The 12,407-nt window shown below is 41.5% G+C and overlaps 1 protein-coding gene across 1 annotated transcript in view; it reads left to right on the plus strand.

Moving 5' to 3' along the window:
• The window catches only part of MYB (MYB proto-oncogene, transcription factor), a 31,577-nt gene extending 19,730 nt beyond the window's left edge, over positions 1 to 11,847 (plus strand). Inside the window, exon 16 of the mRNA XM_087817771.1 lies at positions 10,558 to 11,847. Within this exon, the coding sequence (XP_087673897.1) occupies positions 10,558 to 10,674 (117 nt within the window). The 3' untranslated portion in view covers positions 10,675 to 11,847. The remainder of the gene's footprint in view (positions 1 to 10,557) is intronic.
• Positions 11,848 to 12,407: the final 560 nt, after the last annotated feature.

The raw sequence follows: 12,407 nt of genomic DNA on the forward strand, positions 1-12,407 counted from the left end.
CTATCAGAATAAGAAAGTCAAGTGTCAATGTCATGTGGCTAACCTGGTGCTGACCACCTGCTGCTGGGTTTTCATATCAAAAGAGATTTCTCTTATAACTCTGAAGTCAGCCTATCTTAATGAAATACAACAAATTCCAAATTAATCCTGCGCCAAATGTAAATAAGAATACAGATTTACTTCCCTAAATTATTTAACGCATTTCCCAACATTAAGTAGCCCAATACCCAGCCCCCTGCAGAGCCTTCCCCTCATCTCCCTGAGCTACACCGAGGGGAACTTCACAAACCCTGCGGCATAAAAAGAACCTGGATTCAGAAGGGGACAGTCATGTGTGTGCTGTGAGTTAAGTGCACTGGAATAGGGTGTGTGCTTTGAGAGCTTGCCCTTTCTGTAAAGGGCTTTCCCATCTTTGCTGTAGGCGTCTCTCCAAATTGTATCTTAAAACTTCCCCCTTTTAAGGATTTGTGATATTTAGCATTATTTTTTAAGTGATACAAATAATGTAATGCAAATAATGCAGCTGGAAGGGCTGTAGGCACATTTTGATGCTTAATTCAATCAGATTGATTCCTGGGGCTTCTATCTGATCCAACTGCTTTGGTGAAAAGTGACTGTTGACCTGAGTGTGGATAGGCAGAGTTGGTACTTGTGGGGCATCTAAGTGGTTCCTGAGTCAGTCAGGCCTGGGTAGGCCCCATGTGCAGAGGACTCAGAGTATCACAAAGAACTGGGAGATCACAAAGGGGACAGACTCCACCGGGACACACAGAAGGCAAGTTACAAGGATGTCAGGGTAAAAGGAGCTACTTCAAAACTTCACCTAGTGCTCATCCTGGCTCCAGAAAGTGCCTGCTCTGTTTTTCTCTTTCCCTCTCCCTTCCTAAATGACTTGGCCACTGGTTTCCAAAGCATAGAATTTGACTAAGTGTGATTCATATATTAGATTAAGTTTTATATATATTTTGTAACTTAGCCTGGGACTCAACCTACATTTACATCAGTATATAAAAAGGATATTCTAAGTTTCAAAGAGCAAACAGGTAAATATATTTGGGGACAGTTATCATTACTTAAGTAGTTATCATGATTAAGGTGAAAACCCTTGGTTATTTTCCTAAAATGGAATCCTAAAAGTGTTTGGCATAAGCAAATAGTGCTTAGCCAAAACCATTGAGCTGAACATGGAACTGATAGAAAATATATGTTGTATAAAATTGGCAAGTTGTCAGTACAGTTGACGCTTGAGCAATATGGGTTTGAGCTGCTCAGGTCGACTTAAACTCAGATTTTTTTTTCAATAAATGTATAATAGTAGGCTCTTTGTATCCTCGGGTTTCACACCCACAGATTCAGCCAACCTTGGATCAAAAACAGTATTTTCAATCTTCAATTGGTTGAATCTGCTAGTACAAAAGGCTAACCGAATGCATTGGCCTACACCATTTTATATAAAGGACTTGAGCATCCGTGGATCTTGGTATCCATGGGGGTCCTGGAACCGATTCTCCATGGATACCAAGGGACGACTGAGTTTTGGAGGAGTCAAAAATTATACACTGATTTTCGACTGTGCAGGGGTTGGTACTCCTAACCCCCACATTGTTAAAAGGTCAGCTGTATTTATAAAATATGGATTGTCCCAATTTTTACATTAAAGTTTTTAATGCTATTGCATTTCTTAAAAAATCATTATGGAACTGTATTATCAACATATATTTTATTTCAGGAAAACATTACTTACCTTTGAAACTCAAAATTAAGTAGTAGCTCTGTTTTATTAATCTACATTTCTAGCATGTTAATGAGTCCTATTTGGCACTCTACAGATTCTAACATGCGTGTACTGAAATTAAGACTGCTGTGTACATCTCATGGTGAAGGTGATATTTGTCAGTTCTACTAAACTGAATAACTGAGACCCGAAAGTTAATTTTAGAGTCAGTGCTTCTATCTGCACTATATGGTTTATTGACTTACACAGCTCAAATATATTTTAATAACCTGTTATAATAGATAACTAATTCATTTAAGAACTATTCATTAAATGAATGAATGCTACACACCAAACATCTCCTTTGTTTTGTGACATGGAGTTCTAGTTTCTGATACCACAGAAATTTGTGATTTCTAAAATGTTTCAAACTTTCATGATAAATATTAGAAAATGGGCCTTTATGGTTCAGCTTTTCACATACATATAAATGCACATGCTTATACAGAAATGTGTGCAAACTACATTTGATATTTAAGATTAGAACTACAAGAAGCTACAAGTTTAACATTTCATTATGATAAATCTCAAAACATACATAGAAGTATAGAAAATATTCTGTGGTTTAGATTTAACTATTTACATTTTACCATACTCACTTCATCTATTTTTTATGAAGCATTCTAAAATTCTGGACAATACAACATTTTATTATTATGTATCTCTAAAAGTAAGGCCATTTCATATATACCGTAATATTGTTACCACACATTATTATTGACAGTACTTCCTCGATATTCTCATTCTTAGCCTATATTTAAATTTTTCTCCATTAATCCAGAAAAGAGCCTTTTCATTATTTGTTTGATCAAAATTGAAACAGTTTCACACATGGCATTTGGTTTTTGAGTCTCTTAAATCTCTCTTAATAGTTAGACCCACGCTGTCCAGTGGAACCCGCGCCGTGGTGGAGATGTTCCACATGCTGCTGACATATGGGGCTAGTGCTATGGAGGAGCAGCATTTTCAATTTTATTTCATTCAAATGGCTTTAATATAATAGCCACATTTCCTTCCTCTCTTCCTGGAAACCAGCCATTTCCCCGAGGTGCTCTTACCATTTTAGTGGGAAATGTATGTGGAGACCAAAGTCAGGGTGCTAAATATGGTTAGTTACGTGAGTCGTCACTGAGAAGCAATACATTTTAATAAATTAGAACTTTCCATATATCCCCTACTGCGTAAGCAATAAAGCTTAAATAGAGGCGATTGGTAGCCATTGTGCACAAATATAACTGTATTTGTAAACAATGGGTAACAATGTTATGTTTGTTTTTTAAATTATTTATGCTGAATTTTTTTCCAAAAGTAATTTGTGGCAGCCACATAATCTTATGATTGTTGGGTTTCTTGTTTGTTTTTTTAAGGTGCTTTAAATTTAAATTGTAAAAGCAGACAGGGACTCATAATAGGAATGTTGAGACGTTTAATATTTGTGTCTTTTATGTAGCTCAGAATATGTGAGGTTTTCACATTGGACCATTGTTCCATTTTCCCCCCGTTGCGTGGGGGTTGAGGGTGGAGTCTGGAAGCTCAAAAATGATCACAGTGAGGAAATAAATACTCAGCCTAGAAAGCTCATGCTGTTCAAAAGCTATGGAGAGAGCCCGCGGCAGGCATGCACGCGTGCACACGCACACACACACACACGCACACGCGTGAGTGCACACACGAGCTGCCCCCTCAACAAGGAGAAAAGAGGTGCCTGTTTTCCTCAATTTGCTTTACATTTTGAAATAAATACATTTTGCTGCCAAACATTTCTTAAGATCGACATTTTTATTAGTAGATCTGAAACTGTACTTAAGTTATAAGCCTTCTGAACTTCTGTCTTCTTCTCTTAAATTATAATTTCCTTTTATTCCTATTTAAAACCCAAGTGTAAAAGATGTGTTCATACGCTTTTTACTCACTCATTTTCCTCTTTTTGGTAACCACAGAATGACAGCCTTAAATTTTAATTTCCTGACTTGCCTTGTCATGGCCTTACTTTTTTAAAAAAGTGGGTTTAAGTCAATTTCTCAAGCCATTATTACTGAAACACATTTGCACAGCATCAAAGAATCTTAAAATATTATTGCAAGTGATTGAAACTCATTTTTTCAGCTCCACCTGTTTTGGATTGCCCTTATTTTTATATGAATTACTTACGATTTTTTTTAAATAGGGCAAAACCTTTTTGCATGACCGGCATTGCTGAGGAGTGTAATAAGTTAGCATGCAGGCAACAGGAACCTGAGTTCTAGTCTAGATGCCATCATTTTTTAATTGTATGCATTTCTTTAATTCATTAACCTCTTCAGATCAAAATGTTCTTGTCCAAATTAAGACCATTAATATACCCTTCACTCATCATACAAGGCTGCTCTGAAGTTCAGATGCATATGATAACGCTTTCGAAATGGCAGCCCACTTGCCAGTGTACATTGGTGGTGTCTATTATTAGGCCAAGGCTGTGTGCAGCCCTGTCCTTAGAAACACAGCAAGGAGGCCTCACCAGTGGCCAGTCTGCTTGCACTGTGGTGTATTATTTCCTCTAGCATACTCTGTCTCATTCCCTGTTCCACTCTTGCAGAACTGTGTCAGTGGGTCACCAAAAGAGATAGCTGATTCAACTGATTCCTGAAATAAAGCTAGTCAGGTCTCTGGTGTTATGGAAATGAAACAACTGATTTACTGGTTTTGTCTATTTTGTCTGCTACTTGTGTTGGCGTGTCAACATATATAGAAACTGTCTACCTGTGGCATGGAGCTTTCCGGGCATTTTTCAGTACACTTTGCTCTTGGTGGCCTGCCCCCCTGGATACGTGTATATTCATTTGGCTCTCCCTTTGGGTCGCTTTTTTCCACTTGTCTTGACAAGAATTTACATAGCTGTCAGTAGTATTCCAGCAATCTCCTTTTAATATATGTTTTAAAATAAGTAAGTTTTGCAGGTGGGGGTGTGTAGAAGAGGATGCAGGGGGGATAAATGGTGATGGAAGGAGACTTGGCTTGGGGTGGTGAACACACAACGCAACATACAGACGATGTGTTGTAGAATTGTACACCTGAAACCTATATAATTTTATTAACCAATGTCATCCTAGTAAATTCAATAAAAATTCTAAGAAATAAATAAATTAAGCAAGTTTGCTGGGTACAGTTTTGGGGTTGATCTGGGAGCAGCTAAATGAGTGGGAAGGTATGTCAAGCTCTCTAATTCAGTGTGCCCTGCCCCAGATATTACGAGATGTGGACTTTTTGTCTGGCTTGGTCTGGTAAACACTATGATATTAAATCTTCCTTGGGCCAGCAAAGGTAGACTTATTTTAGAGCAACTTGGCACTTGTCTTAATTTTAATAGTCTGGAACCAGTATGCCATGAGGAAAGAGCTATTCTTCCACAAATTTGTCACACCCTAGGCTATTCCATATAAACTGTTGGAAAGCCTATAGACATGTAAGGTGAAGAGACCCTTAGAGTTATCTAGGACAACCTCCAAATTTAGGCAAAGTTGCTGCATATATTAGCAATTGTTAACTGAGGCTTGGGTGGGAAGTGGAGGCACTGGTGGATTGGGCAGCTCCCTTCACTGCCTGGGCCTTCTATCCCCTAACTTTTAGGGCTTTTTTCTATGAATAGTTAACAACCCTAAAGTTAGGGACATTTAACTGTTTTGTGCATTTATGCATAGCGTGGCATTTATGTGTGAGGAAAGTTTGGTGACCATTAACCTTACCTTAGTGACAGACAGTTCATCTCAGGTCCATCTCTGACTTTCAAGATACAATTGAAGATTTCTATGTTATCTCTTATAGCTGATACATTTTTAAAAGATGCCCCTTTGGGAAGGAATTCTGACTTTTAGAATTTTAGTCGAAAGTATTTTTTCAGATGGGTTAAATAGATTAATCAGATCATTCTTATTCTTAGACTCTGGGGCATCATTCATATCTGCTGATTATTTTTTTAAAAACAAAGCAAGAAAAGAAAAGCCTAATACCATCTCACAAATTGCTTTGGTTTTACAAAATCGTCTTTTAGGATTTATGCAAATTTCTTAGTAGGCCTGCGAATTGCAGGGCACGCATCCTGCCAAGACTTTTGACATCAGCAGCTATTGTGCGAAGTTGCCATATGAATGTAATGATAATAGTAGTTGTTGTTCAGCATGATGAAAAAACTATTCATTCTCTGAATGAAAAATGTGAAGATAATCTGACAGAAAACCACCTGCGGACATGGTCTTGTCTCCTTTTATTTCTTCTGTTTTCTACAAAGGCTCTGAGTATTTATTTAAAGTGCTTTAGCAGGATATCCCAGTGAAGGCTCTGACAGTCTATTTACAGTTCACTTCTGCCCAGGGGCAGGTAAAGGCAGATTACAGGATAAGCAAGGTGACTGCAGGCGGGAGCAGGATGTGCGGTGGGATTATTTACGTTGAAATGAATCTGGGGAGAGTGACATGTCTGCAATAGTACCCTGGGTTAGTAATTTAACAAGCATTCATGTGCACAAATCTGAAATTCTTATCAATTCTTTATTGTAAATGAAACTAAAATTTAAGGAGAGCGGGTAAGGAGGGTGCACAGAGATCTCCAGGACAGTGTTAAAAAATCTTCTTCCAGCACAAAGACACTTAATCCCTGTTTGTCAAAACTATTCTGTCTGCCTTGGAAAGCTGGCCCAGGGCCCCAGGGCTTCCAGGTAGGGAGGGGGAAGGAAACGCAGAGGAGGCAGCTGCCACTGGGCTGTTGGACCCGAGCGTTTCTTCTCTAGCCAAGTGCCTGGCCTTTTGCTCGGCCTTTCGCGCTGTGGCCGTGGGCGTGTGCCTGCTCCGACCAGTTTGCTTCACGCGTCGCTGTAGGGAGTGTTTGCTCTGTGCTCTCCTGGTGCAGAAAAGGAGGTGCCCGCACACTTACCTGTTGGCCTTTTGTTCTGCACACAGTGGCTCTCATACGCCGTGGCTCCTGTGCCCTGGTAGTCGACTTGCCCTTCTTAGGCCCTGAGCTTCAGGGCTTATATGCCCCTGAAATGCTCTGCTTTCTGGAATTTGACTATTTCAGTCGATTTGATTTATTTCTTGGTAAATCCCATTCTGACTTAAGAGAAGCAGGCTGAAAAGTTTTCTCAAAGTCCTAACTTAAAATATATGGTACCTTCCTTATATTGACCTCGCTTTAAATATATGGTCGCGGAGGAGAGCCAAATGTGAATTAAGTGACAAAGCCGTGTGGGAGATCCAGCAAGAACAGTCACATTTCAGGTTGAAAGTATAGTAAACGGACAATACTTGGTTATCAGATACTCCTGAATGGATTTTGAGAATTCAGAATTAACTTAAGTACTGTATTGCCAAAGATTAGAACTTGACTTTTACCAAGAGGCATAGTAAAAGCAAGCCGAAGACTGTCTCAACATAGTATTTTAGATACTTAGTTTTCACCTTCAGGAAATTAACTGTATATTAATTGAACCACAATTAAGTAGAAAAAGCCTTAACCAGAGAAAAACAGAAACATTCTGCTCTGCTCCCCACTTTCACCTCCATTCTCACTTTGATTCCCCCTTTCCCTCCACTTGTTTGCATGCATGTATTCTTTCAAAATATGTATTTTTGTTTTGTGTGTGTATCTTCCTATAATTTTAGATTTACATTTAGGATATTAGTATATTAAGATACTTCATTCTGCTGCTGCTTTAGTCACTTGTTTTTTAAGATCCACATACCTCAGGCCCTGCGCAGTGCTTCCTGGTAGGTGGACACCCACCATATCTAACTGTTGGCTCCTGAATGGTAGTTATTATATGTCGCACTGCTGCAGTGACTACAAACACAGGCTCAAGATTTCAGATGATAACTTTTTGTTGTTGTTAATCCTCAACTGAGGATATCTTTTCCATTGATTTTTGGAGAGAGTGGAAGGGAGGGAGAGAGGGAGAGAGGAGAGAAACCTGAATGTGAGAGAGACACATCGATTGGTTGCCTCCTGCATGTGCCCTGACCAGGGCTGGGGATCGAACCTGCAACCCAAGTACATACCCTTGACCGGGAATCAAACCCAAGACCCTTTGGTGTGAGGGTGGACACTCTAACCACCGCAGGCACATGGGCCAGGGCTTGATTTTTTAAAAATTGGGTTTCTTGTGTCAACTTGGTATTTCATTGCTACACTGAAAAATTTTAGCACTCAACTAAACTAAAATTGGAAATTTGTATGAAATGATCTACTTGTCCAAACCTAGAGAAACATCAGTTATTCAGAACTATTTCAGAGGATGCCATAACTACCCTGGTGATTTCTGTTTAGGAAAGCGCTGAAGTGACACGGTGACAGATGTCAGCCCCCACGCCTCCTGTCATCCTTGTCCTGTCATTGTGACCCAGTTCCAGGAAAATATTGTGATAATCCACTTTGCTATGTCGTAGTTCAGGTTACGGGTGGGGCCTCGGACCCTTCGGAGTAAGCATATGGAAACGTGGCCGGTGCCTTGACGTTGGTGATGAGATGGATGGCAGACTGGGCAGGAGCGGGGGAACCCAGTTTGTGTCCTGTGAAAGTCTACAAGTTAGACACATAGCGCTGTAAACCTTACGCCGCTGAAACTTTGTTCCAGCCACTAGGTGCGGAAACCCATCACTATACAAATACCACGTTCATTAGAATGACCACCCCTCTTTGCTGAAGTCTGCTGACTTCGATACCCCGCCTGAGCGCTTCTTTCCACAGTCCAAGGCCTCGCTGGCCGGACCCCGCAGTTGTCCGCTGATGAGAACTCTAATGGAAGCGGCTCCTTACCCGCTCTAGGGCCTGGGTTCACATTCTCGCTGCATCACTTCTTAGCTGGGTGACCTTGAGGATGTTCCCTAAATTCCCTCTTCCTTTCAAATTGCTTGGTCTGTAAAACAGGTGCAGTGTTTCATGTGTTTTGTGTGAGAATTAAATGAGATGATACATGTAAAACACTTAGAAACACCGGAGGCACACAGTAGGCACTTGTTAATTGTTATTTAATCCACTATATCTCTTCCTCTCTCCCGAGCCCTCCCACAAACAATGCACAGATTTCAGCTTCCTGACTCTTTCATGCTACTTCTCCAGCTGGGTTACACTCTCTCTCGCTTGTCTGTCTAAATCCTGCCTATTCTTGCCCCTTCCCTAGAACAGTGGTTTTCAACTGGTGTGCCTCGGCAGGCACGCTAGTGTGCCGCAGTTTTTAAAACTTGCAGTACCCGACTCCTTAGTCAGGGGCACTGACCTCTTTTCCCTTAGATGGTCAAATTTAAAAAAAACAACAACACAACAACAGCTGTCCCGTGTGAATGAATCAAAATTATTCCTTTTTAAAAATCAGATCAGCAGAGTATTTTTGGGTGTGTCACAGAGTTTTAGTATTCACTTAAGCGTGCCGTGAGACGGAAAGGGTTGGAAATCGCTGCCCTAGAGCCCTGCCTTGGCGATTCCTCAGCGTCCCATCCCCTCCTCCCAAGGCTGGCACCACACTCCATTCACACTGCCTGTTGCTACTCCACCTGTTTCCTGTGTGTTCATTTTGTCTCCTAAAGGACACTCGAGGCTCCAGAGAGCAGAGGTCTTTCTTTTATTCTTCTCTTGTCCCATGGAAAAGAAAATCTCTTTGATGTCTACACCAGGAACAGCCGTGCTTTTTAAAAACCATTGGGTTAGTTTTGAGCTTAGAAACACCAAATCTGATATCTGCTTGTGTTTCTATTTCCCTCCTTGCATAGACTGCTGGAGAGCTCAGGGCCAAGGCCGAGGTTTACACTTAGCAGGTGCATTGTACTCCACTGGAAGTATCTTTTGTATACAAATCTCACCCATCTTTGTATTAATTTTTCGTACATTTATCTGTAACCCTGCCTTGTCCACTTTTTAAACCCTGTTATCTTGTCTTTATCTTATAAGCATCTTACATGCTTTTGGGAACAAAGTAGGGCACAGAGAATACATATTTTAGTTGGAAGCAACATGGAGGGAAGGCAGGAGCTGGGGCTGTGCGGAAGACAGACCTAGATTCAAAGCCACGCCACTGCTTAGCCTCGCAGTAGCCTTGGGCAAGTTACCTCCCCTCTCCAAGTGTCCGTGTGTCCGGTCCTCCTCCACCCCCCACCCCCACCCCCTGACAGAGGAGAGAACCTCCCTCATGGGGTAGTCTTGCTGTGCAAATGAGATCGGGTGTGAGGTTGCCAGACACTGGACCTGGGTCCGGATGCTGCCAGTTAGATATTAGTCCTATCTTCCACCTTTCCGCGTGTCTTTAAAAAGTAAGCTATCCTGGTAAACAGATACTCCTAACTTATTTGTTATTTAATTGATATTGAAAACCATATGCTATGTTTAGTGGTTGTTGATCAATTCTAGCATTTACGGGAGCTGCTTCTTTTGGAGGATTCAAGAACCCACGAGTTCGCTTAACGAGTAGATACCCAGGGCTCACCTTTGGTATCTGGGAAAGCCCATTCTTGTCTTTGTAAAATCACCTAATAGGCAACAGGCACTCAAGTATGAAGACGTGGCTGTCTCTTAATATACTGATTGGGGTGGATTTTTTTTCCTCTCGGTGATAAACAATTTCTGATCATTAATATCACTTAAGAATGCTGGATTTCTGGGTGTCCGAGAGTTAAGATTTTATCTGACCAAGGCTCCCTGGTGTCCACCACTTGCCACCTGGAGGTGAAATCCCCTCTGTGGCCCTGCTGGGGTGGGGCCCCCCTTTGTGGGCTGAAGCATGTGGTCCCTGTCTGACCTCGCTGTTCCCTCTTTTGCCCCACTAGCCTTGTAGCGGGGCCTGGGAGACCGCGTCCTGTGGGAAGATGGAAGATCAGATGACAGCTTCGGGTCAGGCTCGGAAATACGTGAACGCCTTCTCAACCCGGACTCTGGTCATGTGAGACTTTCCCGGACAAGCATTATGGTTCAGAACACTTCACGCCGCCTTGGGATGTATCGTCCCTCTACATGAAACTTTTCATGAATGGGAGAACCTATTTTTGTTGTGGTACAACAGTGGAGAAAGAGCAGCACCGAGTGCATTTTAGGCGGATGAAATCGTATCGGATTTCACCCAGCTAAAAGGATTTTTAAAAAAATAAATAACAGTCTTACCTAAATTATTAGGTAATGAATTGTAGCCAGTTGTTAATATCTTAGTGCAGATATTTTTAAACATAAAGCGATTTATCTGTATTTTGAGGGATCCAAAAGACCAGTATTTTTTCACGATGAGGATTTTGAAATTTTACGCGAAAAAATGGTACTCCAGTATTTCACTTTTCTCAATCACTAAACACAATGCATTACTATAAATGTTGGTTTAATACCGGGGAATAACTAATAAGGTTGTAAGTGCTCATTTATGGTTAATAACGTTGGAGGTACATTTACTGTACAAAACCATTTTATGAGTTTTTTTTGTTAGCTTGCTTTAAAAATTATTACTGTATGAAATAGTTTTATAAAACAAATTATATTTTTATTCAGTAATTTAATTTTGTAAATGCCAAATGAAAAACAAAATGTGTCTTGCTGCTATGGTCTTAGCCTGTAGACATGCTGCTAGAATGAGAGGGGCAGTAGAGCTTTGACAGAAAGAAGATGAACTTGGTGTTAGGTAATTGACTATGCACTAGTATTTCAGACTTTTTTATTTTTGATATGTATACTTTTTTTTTCCTTTTGTAATACATTGGAAAACTTATTTGGGAGATTTTTGCATTTGTTTGTGTTACTGTTTTTTGTTGTTGTTACTCTGGTTCACAAGAGCGTGGATTGCACTTCTTTTTTGGGAGATCTGTGTTGTCAGTGGCCTGTGTTTTGTTCTGAGTTGAACCTGACTGTTCTTTAGTTCAGATGTTCCCTGTTCGATCGGCATCCCCCCTGGTTTTGAAGTGTGTCTCAGGACTGCCGCACAGAACCCGTGTTCGCAGCTGGGGCGGGGAGACTGGGGTCCGTAGCCAGTTGCTGCCTTAACAACGTTTTGTGCAAGATCACTAGCACTGAACTTTGGATATGACAGTGTACTTACTGCCTGGTGGTGAAATAAAGCTGTTCCCTTGTTTTTCTTACTTCTGACTTCTCTCTTACTTGGGGTTAATTATACTTTTAAGAAAATGGAATGGGCTCAGAATTCTTTCTTCTGTTAATTTGCACACCATCCGAATGGCACTCGAAGCAGCCAAGAGTCATGACTTTGGAGAGAGAACAAGAGAGCCAAGTTCAGTAGTTCGCAAAATAGCCGTGTGCGTGATGGCAGCGGGGAGGACTCTCCCAGTGTGTCAGGGTTCCAGCAGCATTCGAATGGCGATAATCCGAGGAGAGCTCACCTACAAGGGTACTTGTCACACCACGGATGTGAGCGGGGGTGGGAGGGCCACAGGAGTCGTGCGCGCTCGTGGTGCAGCCTGAAGGACACTGCCACGTGCAGGGGGTCACAGAGAGCACGAGTCCTTGAGAGGAGCCGTGACCTTCGGAGACCTTACAGGGAGAGAGCCAAGCAGAACCCCTCACTTTCCGTCCTCTGTGCCTCCCATCTCTGCCAAGGGGCCTCCTCGTTGGCAGAACCAACCAGAAGTTAGATGGGAGCACCTGAAGTAAGACAGCCGGCCACCTGCTAGGGCAGAGCCAG

This window comes from Miniopterus natalensis, chromosome 5 (genome assembly GCF_054644295.1).
Source record: "Miniopterus natalensis isolate mMinNat1 chromosome 5, mMinNat1.hap1, whole genome shotgun sequence".
NCBI lineage: Eukaryota > Metazoa > Chordata > Mammalia > Chiroptera > Miniopteridae > Miniopterus > Miniopterus natalensis.